The sequence below is a fragment of the Balaenoptera physalus genome (assembly GCF_965194825.1).
Source record: "Balaenoptera physalus genome assembly, chromosome: 19".
NCBI classification, from domain to species: domain Eukaryota; kingdom Metazoa; phylum Chordata; class Mammalia; order Artiodactyla; family Balaenopteridae; genus Balaenoptera; species Balaenoptera physalus.
In genome coordinates this window covers 11,937,875-11,960,963 of record NC_138900.1, presented here as the reverse complement: position 1 = coordinate 11,960,963, position 23,089 = coordinate 11,937,875, and the positions used below count along the sequence as shown (strand labels likewise).

The window sequence follows — 23,089 nt, the reverse complement described above, 5'->3', positions numbered from 1 at the left end:
GGCTGATACCCCAGGGCTGAGCCCTGGGATCCCACCTGGGCAGGGCAGAGGCCTGATTCGTCTCTGGCCCCCAGCACACGGGAGGGAGGCCTTAGGACACTCAGGCTGAATAAATCAACAAGACATTCAGAGAGCAAGGCCATCTGTATTTGTGGGTGTTCCTCCTACCACACTGCGTGGCTCCTGGGGCAGAGCCCATGTCTGACTCATTCCTGGGTTTCCAACATCACCCACCTGCAGCTGAATACCGGGGTACCTATAGATTGCCCTCCACGTTGTCAAAAGTGAGATCAAGGAAGCCCAGAGAAGTCAGGTGCCTTCTTCCACCAGGCAGAGCCAAATCCTGGGAGCCCAGAGTCCAGAGAAGGCTAGGGCCGGGGGGAAAAGCAGAGGACGTGAAGAGGTATGTGACAGGGCCCAGCACAGAGCTGGCACACGGTTGGGGCTCACGAAAGGTTACCTGATGTTGCTGGGCACCAGGGTGATGCAGAGCAAAGAGCCTTGGAGAACCCCGCTTTGCAACGCAGTGGGGTGACCGGGACAGATCATATCGTGTCTCAGAGCTTCAGCGTCCCCTCGGGCAGAGAAAGGTGACGCCTGGTGGGGCCATTCTGAGGAGTCAGTGGGTAAGAGGCCAGGGTGAATGCTGGCACCCGGTGGGCGCCAGAGTGGCTTGCCAGGGCGTGGCCCCCTTTCTCCCCAGAGGTGCCCACACTTGATTCTGCAACCAAACTCTTTTATTGTTGCTCTTCAGCTGTGTCACACAAAGGCCGTGTCCAACTGCAACAGCCCGCTCGCTTCAGTGGCCCCCAGTGCCGCCTGGCACAGCTGCAGCGTGTCCACAAGTGCCAGTGGCTGGGACGTCTCGATGATGGCAATGGTCTCCCCGAGCTCAGTGCACATGATAGTCTGCTGAGGCTCGGGGGGCGGGGGCGGGGCAGGAGGGGGTGATCTGGGAGGCTGCAGTGTCATCGTCCGAGCTTGGGCGTGGACCCGCTGATGCAGTCGCAGGCCCGCCATGGCACGGAACCAGCGGCCGCAGGTCCCGCAGTAGTAGGGGCTCTTGTTGTAGAGACCGGTGATGGGGAGGCGGGGCGCACGGGCAAAGGCGACTGGCCGCAGGTGCAGCCTCCGGTGCTGCTGCAGGTTGGAGCTCTGCGTGAAGCGCTTGCCACAGTCCAGGCACTGGTAGGGACGCACACCCGTGTGGGTCAGCTGGTGGCGGCTGAGGTTGGCCAGAGAAGCAAAAGTCTTGCCACAGGAATGGCACTGGAAGGGCCTCTCGCCCGTGTGCGTCCGCAGATGGTTGCGCACGTGAACCAGCTTCTTGAAGCCCTTGCCACAGACACCGCAGCGGTGTCGCCGCTCAGGGGGCCCGTGGACCGCGCGCCGGTGCCGAGAGAGCCGGGAGGCGGAGGCAAAGGACTTGGAGCACTGCGGACAGGGCAGCTGGGCGGGTGGGGCAGGGGGCAGCGGCGGGGGCGTGGGCTCGGCAGGAGCCGGGGAGGCGGCCGCCACCGCCGCCGCCGTGGGAGGTGCCCCGCTCTTGCCGGCGTGAGTGCGCCGGTGGTAGAGGAACTTGGTCATGTTGCTGAACGTTTTGCCGCAGCGGCAGCGGTGCAGTGGGTTGGCGGTGTGGGCCCGCCGGTGGGCCACCAACGTGAGCTCTGTGCTGAAGCCACGGCCGCAGTCCACACAGAGGTAGCGGGCTTCGCCACGGTGCAGCCGCAGGTGCTGCTCCAGTGAGGCTGCTTTCTTGAAGACCTTGGAGCAGGTCGTACATTCGTGTGTGCCACCAACATGGGCCCGCCCGTGAGCCAGAAGCCGGTTTGCCGAGCTGAAGCTGCGCTGGCACTGGCTGCAGTGGAAGGGGTGAGCCGCTGACGCTGGGCCACGGGACGCCCGCCGGTGTCGCCGGCGTGCCCCTGCTGAGGTGCAGCGTTGAGGACAATCCCCACAGCCCTGGGCCTGGCCGGCTGTGGACTTGTCAGCTCCCTTAGCATCATCGCCAACCTCTGCTGCTGCCTCTTCCTCGTCCTCTGTCTCTTCGTCGTCATCTTCTTCATCCTCACCCTCCTCCTCCTCCTCTAGCCCATTGCGCTCTTCTTTCTCTAGGGAGTCAAAGTGGGTGCCCTGGTGCTCCAAGAACTCCTCAGGGGTGGTACACAGGGCAGAGCACTCAGGACACTCATAGGGCTCCATCCTGACTTCGGGTGGAGCAGGGGGTGGAGGTGGGGAGGGGAGGGGAGGCAGAGGAGGCGGCACCGGAGGTTTAGCTGCTGCAGCAGCAGAAAGGTGCTGGGCCTTCCGATGAGCCACCCACAGCTCAGGTGAGGGAAACAGCTCCTGGCAGTCTCCACACTGGTACTGGATCTGGCTTGCAGACTCCTGCAGGTGGGCATCCTGGTGGGCCAGGAGCTCGCTGGGGGAGAGGATGAGCTGGCTGCACTCACCGCACTGGAAAGGTCCATCCTCAGTGCCTGGCACCAGCTCCGGCTCCAGGCCAGTGTCCTGGGTGGTCAGCGCCTCCTCCTCTGTGACAGTGGGCACATGCTGCTCCTGGTGTGAGAGGACTTCTTCCAGTGTGTTGTAGAGGCTGCCACATTCAGAGCACATGAACTGGAAGAAGAGGGATGAGGCAAGGGCCTCCCCAGGTGTCATCTCAGTCACCTCCGTTAACATCTCCATTTTCTCCCCTAACATCGGTGTTGACACTTCCACTGCCCCTGGTGACATCTGTGTTGGCATCTCAGCCACTTCAGCTGCCTCAGCCACCACCTCTGCCATTGTGTGGAAGGCAGTACCTGGAGAAAGAAGGGGGTGCCTAGTGAGACCAGGAACTCAAGGGGAGGGGGGATGTCTCAGGAGTTCCCTTGCCCATCCCATCACTGACCAGCCTCTAACAATCAGCAAGTCTGGATCCAATATTTATATCTCAGTCTTCAGTGAGCCTGCGACCCTGTAGCTGAACTGCACCCCATGGCGGTCAGGTATCTGCAGAAAAGAGACAGCCCTTCTCAGTCTGGCCTCTGATGCTACCCTCCTTACCCAGAGGGCTGGTCACACCCTTTGCAAGAACAGAATGTGTCTTTTGGGGTCTCTTGGCCTTGGCCTGTGCAGTTTCCTCTCTGTGCAGCATCTTCCCTCTATCTACTTACACACAGAGAGATGTAGCAAGGTGTTTAAGAGCATAGCCTCTGGACCAGACTGCCCTTGGCTTGAATCTGAGCTCCACCACTTACTTCATCTCTCAGAGACTGTTTTCTCATTTGTGAAATGGACTAAAAGTAGTACTGACCACAAAGTCCCTGGTACTTTGTAAAGCTTAGATAGAACCATTACTTGTAATTCTCCAGAAATGTTGTTTTTGGACCCTAAGTCTTTGATGCTGCTATTCCTTCTGCCAACAAAGTTCTCTCTTCTTTTCTAGCAAACTCTACATCCACAGGGTGGTGGCCACTCCCTCCTCCTTGGGGTTCTTATGGTATCCTGTGCCACCTCCATCATAGCAAATATCATGAACTTGGGATACAGACTGTGCTCCTCACCAGACTGAGCTTGCCGGCAGGGCAGGTCTGATTTATTGTAGGGGTTGCTGTCACCAACAAAGCCACTGACCAAGGACAGGGATTTTAACTTTTGAACTTCCCTCTACGTGCCCCATCTCTCCCTCTACAGGTGTGGGCTCAACCCAACCCAGGCCCCTTCACACAACAGGGGCTCAGAGTCCCTACAGCAAATGACTGCCGCCCATGCAAGCCTAAGCAGTAATTTTCCAAATATAATCCCCACCATCTCCATTTCTTCTTCAACTCATCTGTTAGTGCCAGAGGGCAGGTGGAGTTCAGCTTACAGCTCTGCACACAAAAGTTGCTCATGTTAAGCTCCCAGAGGTCTCACCATAATAAGCACTGAGTAGATTTGGTGAACGAATTAAGCTCCCTCCAGGAAGTGTGGCCCCGAGAGTTTAACTGTCCTTGTGCACATTCCACTTTTCCCACCAGACCAGCCCTCCTATTAGACTGTGAATTCCCACAGTAACAAGGCCCAGCACAGGGCTCTCTATCAGCTGCTTTCCAATAAATGCTCCTTAAGTAAATGATTCACTAAAAGCCCAAGAGCTAAACTTTCCAACTCCCTCACTAATTTTTGAGTTGCCCGGGCCCTGACACACAAAAGCCATTCAATAACGTACCTTCCTGGAAACAGTCAACCAGGGGCCTGACAGTTCAACTTTGCATCGTTTACAGCCCCACTCCCAACAGAGAACTCCCCTCCAGCGAGGCCCAGTAGGCACCCAGTAAATGTCTAGAAAATGGCCCGAAGGACCTGATATTTGGACTTTCCTAGTCTGCATTCCCCATTTCCCAATCCTGGACTGTGAATTATTGGGGGGAAGGATGGGTTTTTTTTATACAGTAGACCAATAAAAGTCCTTCCAAGAAAGAGCCCACCAGGGGCCTGGAAGTTCAACTTTCCTGAGACACATCCCTTTTCTCTGACCAGACTTATCAACTACGCAACCTGAGAGTTCCCTGCAAACGGTGGGGGCCGGGCGACCTCAATCAAACGTAGGGTCCTGCACACCTCAGGCGCTCTATCAACGCTCCAGGCCACAGAGGAAGCAGCACTCTCTTTCCACTCCGCGTCGCTCCCGCCCTAGCGCAGGCCCCAAAGCTCCTCGACCCCCGGGGTCGGGTCCCCCTCGTTCTCCCTCCGCCCTCTCCGTAAGCCCAGCGTTCTCTTCCCCGGCCCGCCCCGCGGCGCCCTCACCCGTCTCTCTTGCCTCCTGCAGCCCCCGCCGCTCTTGACACAGACCCTCTGCTCCAGGCGTGTGGGACCCCTCACTATCCACGCCTCCCATTGGGCGCCGCCCTTACCCGCGGCGACCAATCAGAGCCGAAAGCGGAGGGCACGCTCTCCTGCGCCTGCGTATGGACGCTTAGGCGGGGCTCGGCGAGTTTCTCCACGCACACAACTGCGCCCTGTGGGCGGGGCTCCGGGCTCGGAGAAGCGCCTGCGCAGTTCTCCCGGGCCGCTCCTCCGCCAAGTCTGAAAGTTAAGTGGAGAGAAGTGAACATCACTGGAAAGCAAGGATCATGGAGTGGACTGGGTGGCGGGAGACCTTGACAGAACTGTCATTTCATAGCTAAAGACACAGAGCATCTCTGAGAGCACAGCTTTGGAGTCAAACACACTTGGGGTACTTCCCCTCTCTCGGCCTCACTTTTACTCCTACGTAAAATGGGCTTGAATCACATCCACCTCAAAGGCTGTTGAGGGGATTGGATGAAATCAAACAGGTAAAAGCAGTCAGCACAGGGCCTGATACACCGTGGATGCTCACTTTAACCCATCTAACATGGACATAGATAGTCCTTCCCTGTTTGTAAAATTGCCTTCCCTTCCCTCACCCTCTTTGGTTGATTTAATGATATTCACTTATTGGGCTCCTACTGTGTGTCCGGCCCAGGATTGGGTTTCAATAGGTGACAACTGCCATCAGGGAGAGGGGAAGGGACTCTTCGGAGGTCACTGCCTCAGCCCAAGCAGAGCTAGTGCTGAACCAGTGCCAGGCGGGACCCAGGCCTTCCGCCTCCCAAAGGGTGATAATTCCGGGGGTGGGAACAGGTCCGGGGAGGGGCCTTGTCTCAAGGCACGAGCGGGCCCTGACCTTGAGTCACCTAAGTGGGGGGCAGGGTGGCGGTGCTCAGACATGCAGTCTCGATGCCAAATCTCCTGATAGAGACCTGCTCTTGCCAGAGTGAAACTGGCAGGTGCAGGTTAAAGAAGGGCTATTGGGAGTCCCCGTGACCTTGGAGGGCAGAGATTGGAAGGGGTTATGGGGGGGGGGCATTAGAGTTCCTTGAGGGGGGAGTCTGACTGTAATGGGGGAGTCATGATGGACGCCATCAGGAGGTGCACAGTGGAGATGGAGGGACCTATTGTAATCAGGAAGGAGGTATTGATTTCTAAGATGAGATGAGGGAGTCTTGGTCTTGATCGGGGAAGGAACTTATAGATGGGGGAATTTCTGTTGGATGAGGAGGGATTGCAGTCGAGATCATGAGATGGCACAGATGGGATGTAGGTCGCCAAAAGAAGTAAGGGGCAGTCTAACAGAGGGGAGTCCAAGTCCGGATCATAAGGGACCTGGGTGCTACTCGGAGCTAGGACGGTCGTGATTGTGGTCCTTTGCCATGGGCAGCTGGGAGCAGTCGTAATGTGGGCGTTTAGGTCGTGATTAGGAGGGGGCTGTAGTCCGTGACATGAGTAGTTTCAACAGGTCGTGAGGGCAACAAGGACCCTGTAGCTTATGTCACCGGCAGAAGCGATCCGGCAAAATGGTACCATATCCAGCCCAGACGCAGAACCACTCTCGCTCTGCGCAGGCGCAGTACAGGGCGGCCGGACGTTACGGTTGGGGGCGGGCCCGGAGGGAGGGGCTTGGAAGCCTCTCTGCGCTTGCGCCTAAGGGGCGTGGCGGTCGCACCTGCGCGAGTTGGGGGAAGGAGGAGGAGCGAGGTGACGCAGGCGTAATAATAGAGAAGGTGCCAGAAAGATCCAAAACAAGTGGCTGCGGCCGTCGCCCAGGAGTCGTGAGGCGCCGGAATTCGGTGAGGATGTGGAGAGGCCTACAAGCTACTGGTGGCGGGTAGACCGGACCACCTGGGTGCTGGGGAGAGGGCGGTACCACCCTTACAGGGCGAGGGTGTCGGATTCGCACAGCGCCACCTGTGTGGAGCAAAGGGCTGCTTTGGTCGGTCCCATTGTAGGGGGCAGAGGGTCACTTTAGGACTGTACCACTTAGGTGGAGCTGTGGGGCTGATCGGACAGTACCTCTGGATGCAGCCAGGGAACATGTCTGGATAGTAGTACCCATAGTCAAAGGGTACTTGGCGGGGTGCCCCGCGTTGGGCCCCCAGGCTTGTTCGGACTGAGTCACTTAGTCGGGTGGGAGGTTTGTTCGGAACATACCACCTGGGGAGGGGCATTCGGGCTGGGCCTGCCCGACTGGTCGGAGGACGAGCGGGGTCTGGCGTCTGGACCTGTTACTAGGGGACCTCGGGCGATACCATTCTCTTGAGGGAGAAGGGGGAGGCTAAAACGGCTGAGACGTGAGGGTGGCCCTGCCCGGCGGCACGCGGAGGGGGAGACGCACTGGCGGGGGTGAGGTCCGGGTCCCCGCGTCGCTGATCACTGCCCCCTCCCCGCTGTGTGTGTTCTAGGCCCTCGTTCTGAGCTTATTCCGCCCCCTTCCCCCGGGTATGGCGCTGTCCGGGTCGACCCCGGCCCCGAGCTGGGAGGAGGATGAGTGCCTGGACTACTACGGGATGCTGTCGCTTCACCGTATGTTCGAGGTGGTGGGCGGGCAACTGACCGAGTGCGAGTTGGAGCTGCTAGCCTTCCTGCTGGACGAGGTCCCCGGCGCCGCCGGCGGCCTGGCCCGCGCCCGCAGCGGCCTGGAGCTGCTGCTGGAGCTGGAGCGCCGCGGGCAGTGCGACGAGAGCAACCTGCGGCTGCTGGGGCAACTCCTGCGCGTGCTGTCCCGTCACGATTTGCTGCCACACCTGGCGCGCAAGAGGCGCTGGCCAGGTATGGTGGAATGGGAGGGTGACAGACTTCCGGTGGGGAGAGGGCCTTGCTTTCGCTGGGCCTCCACGGTGTCTGATATGGAGAGTGCCATCTCAGTATGTGTCCCATCGCACTCTTTCCTCCTCCCAGGGTATCAATGAGAAACACAAGAGGGAGGAGGCATGGCATTGGGAGGGGTGAGCTTGTGGAATTTGGCTACATCAATAGTCATGTTTGTGGCGTCTGTTTACAGAGGGCTTACTTCTTGCCAGGCACAGCAGTAAGCCCTTCTTCATATGTACTATCATCCTATATCCTCCCGGTAATCCTAAGAGGAAGTCCTTTCACCGTCCGCACTGTACAGGGAAAGCAGTAGGTTGGAGAAGTTAGGCAGATTGCCCACATATAACAGCTGAATCCTGTGTGCCCGGGGAGTAGGGAACAGGAGTTACAGCTTGACGGGACTGACAAAGTGTTCCATGAGGAACAAACATTTGGGGGGAGTATCAAGACTCTAAGACAGATGAACGATTTACTTTTTCTAATTCTGTATATGAAGATGATTTTATTTGAACGATTTACTTTTAGATGTAGTTATGAAAGGATTGAAACAGAGTCATGGAGCAGAGAGAGAAGGTGGGGAGTGGAATGCTTCAGAGTGAAAGGAGGCCGCCTTAAGATTCCATAACCAGTCAAGACCTTTCTGAGAAGGTGGCGTTTGAACTGAGGCTGCATTGCCACTCTGGTGCATAGATCTCAGAGTAGGAAATTCCAGGCAGAGGGAAAGACAAGCTTTTAAGTCCTGAGGTAGGACTGAGTTTGGCATTATCAGAGGCCAGTGTGGCAGGAGCAGAGGTCACAGTAAGGGCAGAGAGGTAGGTGAGAAGCCATGTCACATAGGAGCTTGCAGATAACACAGCTAGAAAGTGGGAGCTAGGATTTAAACCTTGCTGGTTTGTCTCCAGAGTTGGTGCCCTTAATCCTTGTAAGGGAAGTGCTCTTATAGGACAGCAGTCCTGAGAAGGTGAAGAGCTCCTTGTGTGCATAGGCTTTGAGCTTTTGAGCCCTTGGCGGGATTACTAGAGGTGCTGTGGCTAGTTTAGGGAGGGGTTTTGTGAGCTTCCCTGCCCAGGGTAAGCCCATGGGATTTGGGTAACCAGGAGAAAGGCATCCCTTGTGCAGAACTGACAGCATTTTTGGAAAAATATGTCTGGAGGTTAGGCTCTGGAAGAGAAGATCTGGGGACCCTGCAGAGGCCTGCTTACTCTTCGGGGCCTCAGGGAGAGCCGGGGGCAGTTGACGGATGGGGGCAGGCAGCATTACAGGAATCCTGACCATAACTCAGCGTACAGGATAACTGACAATTGGAGCTGCTGTAGACATGGATTGGGTGGCCCCAGAAGGTGATGAGTCTTTTACCCCGGGAGGCACCGAGCAATTACTGGGCTGCAGGTGTTTGAGAGGGAGTGGGTATCTGGGCTTTGAGTTCTGGGGAACTCAGGCACCCTGTGGGGCAGGCTTTCTTCTGGGGTGGGGGTAAGGGGGTGGGAATTGGAGGCTGGGCCTGGGAGAAGTCGCAGGCTTTGAATACTTCTTTCCATTCGTCTCTCCCCACAGTGTCTCCAGAACGCTCCAGCTATGGCACGTCCAGCTCTTCTTCAAAGAGGACGGAGGGCGGCTGCCGTCGCAGTCAGCAGTCAAGGAGTTCTTCAAATGCTGAGCAGGGTCAGTGGGAGACAGGTGAGCCCAGCCCTGTGGGCGTGCCAGCAGTCTCTCTCTCTTCCTTCTGAACCCTGATGAACCTACCCCATCCTGACCCATCAAGGAAGGAGCCCGTGGGGTGATTCTGTCTCATTTTTGCTTTGTGTTTGTGTTTGTGTGTGTGTGTGTATGATGTTGCAAAAGCACGTGTCCAGAAACAATTTATGGAATTGTTTCTTGTGGTTTTATATGTCATTTAAATGGCCCCACATCATGGGTGTCATTCTTCACGTGGCTGTCTTTGTTGGACATGTTTCTGAGATTTATTCATGTTAGGTTTCTAACTGGTTTTGTTTAATTGCCATGGCAATTAATTTATCCACTCTCCTCCCCTCCCCCTAGTTTTTAATCATTCAAACGTATTTCAAATATACCGAGAAGTTGAAAGATTAGTACAGTGAATGTGTTTGTATCTTCCACCTAGACTCAGTAATTTTAACATTTTGCCAGTTTTGCTTTATGTGCGTGTATATGTAATTCTGTTTTTTTTTTAAAAATATTTATTCGTTTGTTTTTGGCTGCGTCGGGTCTTAGTTTCGGCACTTGGGATTTTTCGTTGCAGTGTGCAGGCTTCTCTCTAGCTGTGGCACTTGCGGGCTCAATTGCCCCGTAGCATGTGAGATTTTAGTTCCCCGACCAGGGATCGGACCTGTGTCCCCTGCATTGGAAGGTGGATTCTCAACCACTGGACCACCAGGGAAGTCCCTAATTCTGTTTTTTTTTTGTTGAACTCTTTGAAAGTAAATTATAGGCATCAGGACACTTTACCCCTAAATTGGCAGGCATCTCCTGAGAATCAGAAGATTGTCTGATACCACTTCAAGACTACTGTCATACCTAAGAAAGGACATAAGTACTAATTCTCTGATATCCTAATGGTCCATTTTCAGATCTTCTCAATATTGTCTGCACTTTCAGGACCCACTCACAGTTGTGTTGCTGTACATTCAGTTATTAGTCTCCTTAATCTCTTACTATGGAACCCCCCCACCCCAACCCCGTACCTTTTTCTTTTTTCCCCCATGACATTGACTAGGCCACTTGTTTTGTACAATGTCCTGATTGTTTCCGGATATGCCTAATAATTTCCTGATGGTATCATTTAACTTATCCATCTGTCCCCTGTAGTTTGGGAATCGGGTTTGGAGAGTTGGTTAGATTCAGGCTACGTGTTTTTGGCTGGAATTCTCCTTGGTTGATGCCGTGGTCTTCACATTAGAGCACATCAGGAGGCCTGGTTTTCCTGTTGTGAGTGAGCAAGTTTGATCACTTGGTTAAGGTGGTGTCTGCTGTATTTGTCCTTCGTATAGAGATATTTTTTCCCCTCGTGGTTAGTAAATAATCTGTGGGATGACCCTTTGGCATGTCGTGTTCCCCAACAGCATCCTCAGTGGGTTTAGCAGCCACTGGTGATCTCTGCCTGAACCAGTTATTACATTGGTGTTCATGAAATGGTGTTTTTCTAATTCTTTCCTATGTCTGTTAGCTGGCATTTTCTCAAGAGGAGTTTTACTTTTCTCTTTTCCTCCATCCCTCCCTCTCTCTTTTTACTTAGTGAGGGGTGTCACCATAGACTCATGTATTCTTATTTATTTATTGTTATAATCAATTAGTTATTCTTCCTGATGTTCAAATGGGCTAGGTCCTGTGTCCTTTTGATGTGTCTCCATCATTCTTTGGGTGCTTCCTGCTTTGTAGGACTGCAAGATGGACTGCAAGATGTCCTGGATTCACTTGTATATTCCCTTCCCCAGCCCTGGAATCAGCTGTTTCCAGAAGCCTGGTTTCTCTTAGAGGCAGCGGTATTTGGAGACCAAGATCTGGGTGCTGAGTATGTGCATTGTTTTTAGGCGCTTACAGTGAACAGAACTAGAAACTGCTTTTCATAAAAGTTCATATTAGCGTTTTCAATTCAAACATAACATTATAAGGATTTTTTTTTTTTGGCTGCGCTGCTTGCCGGGACGTTATTAGTTCCCTGACCAGGGATTGAACCTGTGCCCTCAGCAGTGAAATTGTGGGGTCGTAACCACTGGACCACCAGGGAATTCCCTACAAGGACTTTTTTTTTTTTAAATTAATTTATATTTGGCTGCGTTGGGTCTTCGTTGCTGTGTGTGGGCTTTCTCTAGTTGCGGCGAGCGGGGGCTGTTCTTCGTTGTGGTATGCGGGCTTCTCATTGTGGTGGCTTCTCTTTGTTGCGGAGCCCGTCTCTAGGGTGCGCGGGCTTCAGTAGTTGCGGCACACGGGCTCAGTAGTCCTACGAGGACTTTTTTGTCTTAACACTGAAAATCTTGGTTCTTGGTAACATTAAGACATGGACTTACTTTGCTTTATTTTACAACAATAAAGAAATAGCTTCAAATTTATAATGTCAGTACCACTGTTGTGTCTACTGAATGAAACATAATATATTTTTGTGGTTCTAATTGTTTTCAGAGTATATCCTACTGAGAGTTTACAGTCAGAATGTTCTTGCTAGTTACTTAAGATCCTTCTTTTTCCTGCTGCTTGTTACTGATTTTATATGTAGCTAGATCCATTTGTTTCTGTTTCTGTTTAATTTTATGGTTTGTTTCTTTTGTCTCTTGTTAATTTTTTGAGTATGTTGTAAAACAGTTACATGATTCCAAAGTCAAAACTAAAGTATGTAAAAAAGATGTTCTTAGAAGTATCATTCCCATTGGTGTCTTTCTCTCTCCCAATAGATAATCAATTTTATTCATTTCTGACATAGCCTTACAGTGTTTCATCTTGCAAAAATAGCAAATAATATATATATTCTTGTTTTCCCTCCTTTTTTATACAAAACATAGCAAACTGTAGATATTTGTTTTTCACTTGCTTTATTTCATTAAGCAATCTATTGTGGAAATTACTCTGTGTACCTTTTGCCAGACATTTACATTGTTTTCAGGTTTATGTGGTTAGGAACTATAAACAAAGCTCCAGCTACTGTTGTCCTGCCTGTTTCCTGGTGTGAGTAGTCAGGGTTTCTCTGGGGTCACACCTGAGAGTGGGACTGCCAGGTGGTGGGATGTGCTCATCTGTCCTTCTAGATGATGCTAACTTGTACTTATTCGCCATCTTAGGGCCCAGGAAGCAGAGGGGCTCACCCAGGGTCTGACAGCATGGAGTCCAGCCTTGAGCGCTTCCTTGGGCACCCACCTTGGCGCTCCACCCATCATCTGGTCTTCAACCTACACCATCTTTCTCTCCTCAGGTTCTCCCCCAACTAAACGGCAGCGGCGGAGTCGGGGCCGTCCCAGTGGTGGCGCCAGACGGCGGCAGAGAGGGGGTCTAGCCACCCCCCAGCAGCAGCAGGAGCCAGCCGGGCCCACCTCAGAAGGCAAAGTGACCTGTGGTAGGTGTCTGTGCGTGCCTTGGGAGTGCATGTGCGGTGCCTGTGGCAGCCAGTGGAGCTGAAGGGTGGGAGAAGTGGGCCCTCATCTGGAGTGTGACACCCAGTGGGTGGGCAGCAGCTCCATGCATCTGTACAGCACAGTGGAATCCCTGTCCTTTCTGTTGCCTACTCGCTTGTCTACATCCTGCCCACAGTTGAAGGATTGTGTTGTGTGCCGCCTCCTCCAGGAAGCCTTTCCTGACAGTCCCCTGCCCTCAATGTCATTTTTTGTTGGAGGAGCCAGGCAGGGACTGAGCAGCTGGGCCTGGCAGGCCTCAGAGCAGATGGGAGTTAGATTTTATTCTATGAGTCAAGTGCTTTCCAAGGGTTTTTAGCAAGGGAGTGAAGTGATCTGATACCAGTTTTTAAAGGAACTCCGATTTCATCTGGAAAATCAGTTAATAAATGAGTTACAATTTGCAGAGTGCTTAGAACAGGGCTGGACATGTAGCACATGCTCTGTAGGTGCACATGAAATAAATCCAGCAAGGTGGAAGCAGGGAAATGAGTGGAGGGGCTTCACAGTCCAACAAGGATGAGGCAGAGGTCTGGCCTGGGGTAGTGGCATTGGAGAGGGTGAGAAGGAGGTGGACTTAAGGAAATACAGAAACATTTTGGATATAGGGTTGACTGTACCTGCAGACAGGTGGGTTGGGTGGGTTAGGGGACTCTGCTATGCAGACTCATGCAGACCTTGCCCTTGAGAAATTCTCACTGGTCCTGAGGGGAGGACACAGGCACGGGTAGGGCACATGCTCTCTCACACACTCCCACACGCCCCTCTGGTACCCCCTCCTCTGAGTTGGGCAAGGCTCTGGTCACAGAGGGTATCAGCTGGTGAGCCGCTCAGGCTGGCTGGGTGGGGGTGGAATTACAGGAGGGACGGTTGAGGGGCAGGTGGCGGCAGCTCTGCATCCCCCAGGAGACCTTGGCCTCGGGGCGCTTCCTCCTGCCATCTGCAGAGCCTCCAGCCCCCAGAGCGCATGAGCCTGCCTCCTCGCGGTGCCCATTGCGGTCTTCCGGGCCCTGGTGGTCCTAGCCGCTCCCTAGATGAGGCTGTAGACACCTGTGCTGGCTGCTTTCAGGAGGAACAGGCCAGTGGAGCCAGCCTGAGTCCTCAGACAGCCCGCACTGGAGGGGGTGGCTGTTTGGTCGTGCCGCTCCCCAGAGTCAGGAGTTAATTACCAGAGCCACCCCCTGGCTGGGTGGCCTAGAGAGTCACTGCCTCCCTAGGGAGCAGGCCAGGCTGAGGCCGGCAGGGTCTTGCTGCTGGAGGCCTCCGTCTCTTCTCTGAGGGTGGGGAGGTTGTGAACCCGGGTGTGGCGGTCTCTTGCTGTGGGGCATGGCTGTGCAGGTCTGACTGCTGACTCACCAGGCAGGGTGGGGCCAGAGGGAGGCTTTCCCCGGTAGGGCCCTGGTTTTCTGCCTTGAAGGTGGCGATGGCCTAGTCCCAGGGGTGGAAGGAGATCCCTCCAGACCTGAGTGAGGAACGGGTCTGCCATTCTTGCCGCCTCCTCCCCTGTGATAGCTATGGGGGTCGACCCCCAGGCAGCTGCCTTCCACTGAGGGAGAGAACCAGACTGAACTCCTGAGGCCCCAAGAGTGTGAGGCAGGGGCCATGGGGGATCCTGGGCTCAGACACAGGACCTCTGAGTCTGCACACCCCTCTCAGGGCCGTCCACTGCGCTCTGTGCTGAGCGTGCTCCTCACCTCACCTTGAGTTCTCAAGACGGCCCTTGGGGTACGGGTGCCGTCCCCCACCGTGCGGAGTGGCAGGGCTGGGCTGGAGCTCGGGTTTGCTCATCTGGTTGTTCCACATGTGTTTATAGAGCATTGACTACCTGCTTACATCCAGCAGAAGGGACTGGAGGCCCCTGTCCTCATGGAGCTTGTGTTCTGGTGGGAGGAGAAGGCTAAGGGAAGGAAGAGAAACTTCAGATGTCAGCTGTGAGGAGAAACAAGTAGAGAATGATGGAAAATGCAGTTCTAGGTGGATTTTCAAGGTAGGGTGGTCTAGGAAGGCCTCTCAGAAGACAGGAAGAGAGGTAGGAGTGTGTGGATGGCTGAGGCAGGGTGTTTCAGATTGAGGGGACGGCAGGAGCAGAGGCCTGTGTGGGGACACGGCAGTGGTGGTGCTGGGATCGAGAGGAAGCTGGCAGGGCTGGAGCAGAGGGAGTGCAGGAGGCTGCCAGGAGGTGAGGGCAGGAGAGGTGACCAGGGGCCCAACCTGCAGAGCCTGGGAGCCACGGGCCAGGCTTTGCGTTTTTTTAAATGATGGAAAGCAGTTGGAGGACTTGAATGACAGGCTGAGCTTTGCGTTTTTTCCCTTCAGTGTTTCCTGTGGAGAAGAAATAGAAGCAGACAGATTAGCATAACGAATCTTGGCTCCCCGGCACCCAACCTCAGCAGTTGTCAGGTCGTGGCTGATCTTGTTTCATTAGCCACGTTGTTTTGGAGTCAGTTCCAGGTGTCCTTTTATTTCACTGGTAGATTTTTCACTGTGTATTTCTAGAAGATATGAATTGGGGAGTTCCCTGATGGTCCAGTGGTTAGGACTTGGACTTGGCGCTTTCACTGCCGTGGCCCGGGTTCAGTTCCTGGTTGGGAAACTAAGATCCTGCAACCTGCGCAGACAAAAAAAAAGGATAAGAATTCTTAAAAAAAAAAAAAAAAAATCACACCAAAAAAATAACAATAACTTCTTACTCTCATGTGTCTGCTCAGTGCTTAAATTTCTAATTCTTATAAATATTGGTTCTCTTAAGTCTCTCCTAATTTATAGGATTCCCCCACCACCTCTTATTTCTCCCCCACCACCCTTGCATGGTATTTGTTGAAAGTAGTTGTCCCGTAGTGTTTCCCAAAGACTGGATTTTACAGATTGCATTCTGTGGTAGGATTGACAGAACATGTTCCCCTGTCGTCTGTATTTCCTGAAAATTGGTAGTTGGGCCTGGAGAGGCTTGATCAGATTCTGGTTTGATGGTTTTGTTTTTTTGTTTTCTTATTTTGGCCACGCTGTGTGGCTTGCAGGATCTTAGTTTCCTGACCAGGGATCGAACCCCCGCCCTTGGCAACGAAAGTGCAGCATCCTAACCCCTGGACTGCCAGGAAATGCCCTTCTTTTTTTTAAAAAAATAATTTTAATTAATTAATTAATTAATTTGGGGGGCTGCATTGGGTCTTTGTTGCTGCGCGTGGGCTTCTCATTGCGGTGGCTTCTCTTGTTGCATGGGCTTCAGTAGTTGTGGCACGCGGGCTCAGTAGTTGTGGCTCGAGGGCTCTAGAGCACAGGCTCAGTACTTGTGGCGCACGGGCTTAGCTGCTCCGCGGCATGTGGGATCTTCCTGGACCAGGCATCGAATCTGTGTCCACTGCATTGACAAGCGGATTCTTAACCACTGCGCCACCAGGGAAGCCCCCCTTCTGTTTTTTTTCAAGCTCACCTCCTAGGTGGTATTGTGCTCTTCCTTTAGGAAGCAGGCAGACGCTGCTTGTCTCTTACTGCCCTTGGTGTCAGCAGCTGCTCACTGCCTCCATCCATTAGTTCAGGAAAGGTTGAAGAACTTTACAGTGACACCGTGACTCTGGCTGTGCCTTGGGGAAAAGACTGGAGCAGGAGAGGAGGCTGGCTTTAGTCCAGAGGAGGTGCTGGTATTGGTGTGGCATTGGAGGGCGGAGTCTGTCCCTTAGAGCTTACTGGCTGATTCTCTGTGCTGGGCACAGGTCCTCTGTGTCCCCAGCCTTTCCTATTAGTAACTCCCGGAGGGGAGACCTCAGTGAGAGTCATCCCTGGCCTCCAACCACACCCAGCACAGGGTCTGGCACGGAAGGCTGCTCACCTGCTCACCTGGGCCTGTCCCTCATACCTTTCCTGATCCCCCACTGGAAAGCCCCTCCCATTTCCCTCTGCGGCCCATTCTGTCCCAGAAGAGAGACTGATGAGGTGTCGGGTAGAGGGACAAGAGAGTGTTGGGGGGCTTCCCTGGTGGCGCAGTGGTTAAGAATCCGCCTGCCAATTCAGGGGACACGGGTTCGAGCCCTGGTCCAGGAAGATTCCACATGCTGTGAGTAACTAAGCCTGGGCACCACAACTACTGAGCCTGTGCTCTGGAGCCCACGAGCCACAACTGCTGAGCCCACGTGCCACAACTACCAAAGCCCGTGCGTGCCTAGAGCCCGTGCTCTGCAACAAGAGAAGCCACCGCAGTGAGAAGCCCGCGCACCACAACGAAGAGTAGCCCCCGCTCTCCGCAACTAGAGAAAGCCCGTGCACAGCAACGAGGACCTAACGCAGCCAAAAATAAATAAATAAATAAATAAATTTATTTAAAAAAAAAAAAGTGTTGGGGCCCACCTGAGTGCAGGAAGCGGGAGCAGCTCTCCTCTCGAGGAAGACGGGGCCCCACCCTCCGCCCTGGGGGCAGGGAGCATCTCCCTACCATGGGAGAGGGACTGTTGACAAATGCTTGGTGTGTTCCTGGCCGGAGGAAACTATTCAGCCACCTTCAGCCTTCCCTGAGTGCTGCCCTGGCTCTTTTTCTGACTGCCCTGCTGCTTCTGCAGAGCAGCTGGAGTTGGCTTGGTATCCTGAGGCCACTTCCTTCCTGCTGCACTCAGAGGAGTGCCAGACACTGGCCTCAGCCCTTTACCTGCATCCAGCCGTGTAATCCTCACAGTGGCCCCATGAGAACAGGTACTGGGGTGAGGTGGTTCTATGGAGGAGGCCACTGAGGTGCAGAGAGGTGTGGTCAGCTCAGGAGGCCCCAGACTCCCCGCCCCAGCCTGCCAGGGCGCGGTCAGCCCCGCGCCTCCAGTTGTCCCCTTGTACCCTTTTCCACCATGCTGGCCCCCAGCCTGTGAACGCCCCAAGTTCATTTTTTGCCTCTGGACTTTCACACGCACCGATCTCTTCTGGGAAAGTCGCTCTTCTCTTTTCACTGCTTTCCTGTCTAGACTTACTTGTCCTGTGTCACATTTTACTTCCAATGTCATTTCCCGGAGAGGTCCTCTCTGATTGTTTCGATCTAAATCGTTCTCTATAATTTCCTTTCCTGACCCTTGGAATGTCTTTTAATTATGGACTTCTGTGTATGGTTGTATGAGAGGCAGCAAACAGGATAGGGATAGTTAAAAGAGCTTGGGCTCTGGAGCCAGGCATCTCAGTTGGAATTCCAGCTCTGCCGTTTCCTGCCTGTGTGGCCTTGGGCCGGTGACTCATCCTCTGTGCCTTAGTTTCCTCATCTACAAAAAGGGGACAATAGCACTGCCTCATAAGGTCGTAGGCATGATCAAAAAGGTCAATAGATGTGAAGGTGTATGTGATAGATGTGAAATGTGTGAAGGTAGTGCAGTAAGTACTATATACGTGTCACCTGCGGTTATTTTGGCGAGGAATAAAGAGAGATTGTGCGTGATGCCCGTGATTCAGGGCCGGGGTGGAGTGGTGGCTCAGATAACGCACGTCTCTCCTTTTCTCCAGTGGGGCTTCCCTGTCCTCCCCTTCTGTGTACTGTCCTCTTGTGTTCCAGACCAGAGGTTGGGCCATGTCTTCAGCTGTATTTGGGATAATGGAAGTGCTGTGAGGACTCCGGGGTTAAGACAGGGAAAGCACCGGGGTAGGGCCCGGCCTGTGCAAAGTGCTCCTCGACTGGGGCTCACATGTCTTCCAGTCCCACTTGTGGCGGGCTGCTCGTGTCTCCCCACCGTCCCTGGCACTTAGTAAATGTCTGTTGAATGGAAGGGTGAATGGGACACATGAGGGTCCCCCCTGATCCTGTCCTCCTTCCACCCCCACCACGCCCGGTGGGCTCTGGGTGAATAGACAGTTTCCACCTCAGGTCTAGTAGCAGTCTGTGCTGAGGAGAAAGGCCATCTGGGAGGGGATTCACCTGGGTGGGCCACAGGTCCCGTGAGCCGGGCCTTGGTGGGTGATGGGCATTCTGGGCAGAAGAGGTGGACAGGTCATTTTGTGAGTAAGGCTTGTACTGGGACCACTTCCCTTGTGACTGGAGGGCAGGGTATGGGAGCATGTAGCTGGGATTGAAGAAGGAGGGGAGGGGAGGAGGTTGGCTCAGGGGCCCAGGTGAGAGAGGGCGAGGCCTAGGCAGGGGCTGTGGCGGTAGAGAGGTGAGTGTTGAAATCACAGTTCCTGTTTTGGGGTGCCTTCGGCGTCTAGGCCCTGGGTCAAATGCTTCATGAGTTGCCTAATTTAATCCTCATGACCCCATCGTGCAGCAGGGACCTCTTGTTTGTCTGTTTGTTTTTCAGATGGGGAAACTGAGGCTCAGAGAGGTGAGGTCACATGCCCAAGGCCCCACAGCTAGAGAGTGGCGGAGCCGGGACTCGCCTCAAGGTCTGTCGTTCTCCGCCACCAGGCTCTGTGCCTCTGCCACTGAGCAGCCCCGTGCGGCCTTGGACAGGTGCTGCCCCTCCCAGCCCCCTGCCTCCCGGCTCACGCTCACGGAGGGCACGGCTAGACACTCAGAGGAGCCCAGGGTGGGGGCCCAGAGGTCTTATCTGATCCTTAGGGTGGGGGGAGCCAGGTCTGAGTGTTGTGGGAAGTCCTGGGGGCTAAGGCCAGGTAGGTTTTCCTGGGCCTCAAGCAGAGAGGGTGAGCTTCCCCTCAAGGCAGAAAAAGGAAGCATTTGGGGTTTGGGGTGGGAGGAGGAAGTGGGTGGTGCTGAGAAGTCGCCTGGGGAAGCAGGGACCTGCCTTCTACTTTCTGCTCTGTGGTGACACAGTCTTTGAAAGGTGAAAGGAGTCAGGGGTATGACACTTCCCCTCCCAGAGCGTCAGTTACCTCATCTGTCAAATGGGTTCATCATGGCCCCTGCCCCACAGGGCTGATCAGGCTGAATCTCCAAGGGCAAAGCGTTTGGCACAGCAGAGCTGCTGGTGGCTGCCATTTTTTAGCACCCATCGGTGGACCATCATCTGAACAGGCTTTCCAGTAGGGATTGTCCCCTGGTTTAGGCAGGAACCTGGGCTCAGAGAGGTGGTGACTTGTCCCAGGTCACATAGCTAGCGCCTGAAGGCTCCTGGATTAGAATCAGCTCCACTGACCTGAAGCTGCTCTGTGGGGCATGGGAGGGTCAGTGCCCTCTGTCATGCCTTGCTACTCCCTGGCCGTGCGACCTTGGGCAAATCATTTCTCCTTGCTTCCATTTCCTCATCTGTAAGTTGGGGTGACAGTAGGGCCTGCCTCACAGGGTCGTTTGTGAATTAAATGAGTTCGTGTGATTCTACTGCTTGTCATTTCCAGCTTATAGCAGATCCTCAGGATAGCCTTTGTTGTGAGTGGAGAGGAAGTTCTGTTAGTAGCCCGATTCACAGGTGGGAATTCAGTAATCCCACAGGGGGGTGATATGCCTGAGGTCACATTTACAGGGATAGCCTTGGAAGTTCCATGTCCTCTCCCCTGCACAGAACTGCCACCACATTTGGGTGGATGTAGGCAGGGTTATAAGTGACAAACACAACTCAGACTGGCTTAAGCAAAAAGGAACTTGATTATAGCTGAAGATCCAGGTGCTCCAGGCACACGTGATGAAACTCAGGAGTCTTTTCCTCTCTATCCTTGGCCTTGTGTAGGTTTCATTCTCTCCCCTCCTGGTGGCAAAACGGCCCCCAGCAGCTATGGGCTTAACAGCCCACCTTCTTGGCAGCCTCTGTGGAAAGAGAGCTGCTGCTTGCAGTAGAGCCAGCCCAGGTCCAGCCTTGAGCCTCCTGGGCCTGGTGCTTGCTTGGTGGTTGGGGGGCTGAGGATCTGACTGACCCCACGTGAATCTCCCTGTTCGAGGACGCAAGAGGGGTAAAGCTGCTTACTTAAAAAGCAAGTCCATTCATTCGTGCATTGGTTCTTTCACAAATGTGTATTGAGTACCTACTGTATGTGACGGGGCTACACTAGTGAACAAGACAGACAAAAATCCCTTCCTTCAGGGAGCTCACATTGCGGGGAGACAGGTCATAAGCCTGACGGTAAGGGAGAGCTTAGAGTAGGTTAGAAGGTGATAAGTGCCTTGGGAAGAAATGGAGCAAGGAAAGGGGAGCTGGGAATCCTGGGGCCGGGTGGTGGTGGTAAACAGGGTGGTCGAGGTAGGCTCGTTGGGGAGGTGGCCTCTGAGCAAAGGCCTGTAGGAAGTGAGGGAGTAAGTCCTGTGGACGCTGGGGAGAGAACACCCCGGGCTGAAGGAGAGGCAGGGCCGGGCGGAACCTGCCTGCTGGTGGGGGGAGCAGCGAGGAGGTGGTGAGGCTGGAGTGGGGCACGTGAGGGGAAGAGCAAGGCCACCAGGTCAGGAGGTAACAGGTCAGACCACGAGAGAAGCCGAGTGAGGGTGTCACCTGTACTTGGGTGTGGTTACCAGAAGGGGGAAGGATGTGGGGCTGGTGCAGTGCAACCCACAGTGAGGGGCAGCAGGAGGAGGCTGGAGGGAGCGAGGGAGGGTGGCGGTCCCCCTCTTCCCCCTGGCCCCCCTGCGCCGTGTGTCGGGTGTCGGCCCCTCCCTGACCAGTCCCTCCTTCTCCGCAGACATCCGGCTCAGGGTGCGAGCAGAGTACTGCGAGCATGGGCCGGCCTTGGAGCAGGGCGTGGCATCCCGGCGGCCCCAGGCCCTGGCACGGCAGCTGGACGTGTTTGGGCAGGCCACGGCGGTGCTGCGCTCACGGGACCTGGGCTCTGTGGTCTGTGACATCAAGTTCTCAGAGCTCTCCTATCTGGACGCCTTCTGGGGTGACTACCTGAGTGGTGCCCTGCTGCAGGCCCTGCGGGGCGTGTTCCTGACTGAGGCTCTGCGTGAAGCCGTGGGCCGGGAGGCTGTCCGCCTGCTGGTCAGTGTGGACGAGGCCGATTACGAGGCTGGCCGACGCCGCCTGCTTCTGATGGAGGAGGAGGGGGGAAGGCGCTCGCCTGAGGCCTCCTGATCCTGGATCTGGCAGGACTGACCCCACCTCCTAGCCTCTGGGCCACCTTCTCCCCTGGAGGTTGTCGACCATCTCTACTCCTAGAGGACTGTCACTCCACTAGCTCTGAGGACTGTGACAGCCAGGCCCCTTGATAGACCCTCCCACAGGATGTGGGCTTTGAGGCCTAAACCACTTCCAGCTGAGCTTCCTTTCCAACACCCCCCCGCCCCCCCGCCCCCCCCCCCCCCCCCCCCGCCCATTAGGTGCGTTCCCTTCAGGAGGCCAGGGGCTCAGGCCTGCAGATGCGAAAGGAAGGGAGGCATAGCCACACACCAAAGGCCCCTTTCACATCATATTCCTGACCCTGGGCTGTGTGCATGCACGCACGCTGCCCCCTCTGAGATCTCTCCTGGGCTCCTGCCCTGGCCTGTTCCACTTACTGCTTTGGCCTAAGGGCTTCTCTCTCAGGATCTCTGATTATACTGCCCCTAAACCCTGAGCTTCAGCCACACCAGTGGGCACTGGAGCTGGGGTGCATCTGGGGCCTGCTCACCTTGCCCGCACATCTCTACAGCCAGCCGGGCTCTGCCCAGCTTCCACACACAGACCTGGCTCTCCCCCTTCTGCTCCCTGAAGCTGGACACAGATTTGCACATGGATCTGCACCAAGTGTCACACGTGTTGCAGCGGCATCAGAGCAAGTGTGCTGTTTCCCAGGAGGCCAGGACCAGGAACCAACTTCTTAGAAAGGGAAGGCAAAGGCTTGGGGCTGATGGGAAAGCCCTTTTACGAGTGACACCAATAAAACTGCCCTGGATAGGGCATAGGTGGACATCAAGGCTGTACTCTTTCTTTATGGGCTGGAGGAAGGAGCTGATTAGAGCCTGGGCCCCGTACCGATCCCGGAGTTCCTCGCCTGGTGTCTGGCTGGAGGGTGGGCAGGATGCTGGACCATCATGTGCTGGCTGCTGCCATGGGCTTGCCCTCCTTTTGGCTTCAGTTTCCTCATCTGTTGAAGGAGGAAATACTGCCTTGGAGTCATAGACTCTCCCAACCTCATTCACACGTGCTTCGCTCCTGTATGTCCTTGGGAGTGCTGGTATTTTTTAACTAGTTCGATGAGGTGGGCCAGCTGTCTATCTCCAAGGCCGACAGAGCCCAAGGGTTTGGAAACCAAATGGACCAGCAGCCAGTGCTCTCTGCCTAGAAGCCTCTCCAGGTGCTCTTCACCCCTCACAGCTTCTGGACAGTTACTTATCTTAAATCGGGATCTCTGTTGTTTCTCCTCCTGGGGCCAAACGCTACTTCCTGCTGCCCCATGGCTACAGCTGAGGTTGTGGCCTCTTGCTCTTTCCCTACTCCTTGTTTTAAGAGTGTAGGAACTCAAGTTTCTTACACAATACTGGGGGCTTTCCTTCCTGGGCGAGAAGGGGACCTGGGCTG

The 23,089-nt window shown here is 54.6% G+C and overlaps 2 protein-coding genes across 8 annotated transcripts; one reads left to right on the top strand and one right to left on the bottom strand.

The window, feature by feature from the left end:
* Nucleotides 1-125: 125 nt before the first annotated feature.
* Nucleotides 126-6,298, bottom strand: ZNF526 (zinc finger protein 526). 7 transcript variants are annotated; one of them, XM_082438673.1, is made up of 3 exons: nucleotides 4,881-6,297; nucleotides 2,894-2,994; nucleotides 126-2,804 (listed from the first exon to the last, which is right to left on the bottom strand). In XM_082438673.1, the coding sequence occupies exon 3, from the start codon at nucleotides 2,785-2,787 to the stop codon at nucleotides 760-762; it is 2,028 nt and encodes a 675-aa protein (XP_082294799.1). In that variant the 5' UTR covers nucleotides 2,788-2,804; nucleotides 2,894-2,994; nucleotides 4,881-6,297; the 3' UTR covers nucleotides 126-759. The 7 variants fall into 7 exon arrangements, with proteins under 7 accessions (XP_082294799.1, XP_082294798.1, XP_082294801.1 ...); XM_082438672.1 differs by lacking the exon at nucleotides 4,881-6,297 and adding an exon at nucleotides 4,774-4,811; XM_082438675.1 differs by lacking the exon at nucleotides 2,894-2,994 and having other exon boundaries at nucleotides 4,881-6,298.
* Nucleotides 6,299-6,463: 165 nt separating this feature from the next.
* On the top strand, nucleotides 6,464-22,480 carry DEDD2 (death effector domain containing 2). The gene is made up of 5 exons (XM_082438787.1): nucleotides 6,464-6,617; nucleotides 7,230-7,596; nucleotides 9,193-9,315; nucleotides 12,560-12,700; nucleotides 21,273-22,480. Exons 2-5 carry the CDS (start codon nucleotides 7,269-7,271, stop codon nucleotides 21,662-21,664), a joined length of 984 nt encoding a protein of 327 aa, XP_082294913.1. The 5' UTR covers nucleotides 6,464-6,617; nucleotides 7,230-7,268; the 3' UTR covers nucleotides 21,665-22,480.
* Nucleotides 22,481-23,089: the final 609 nt, after the last annotated feature.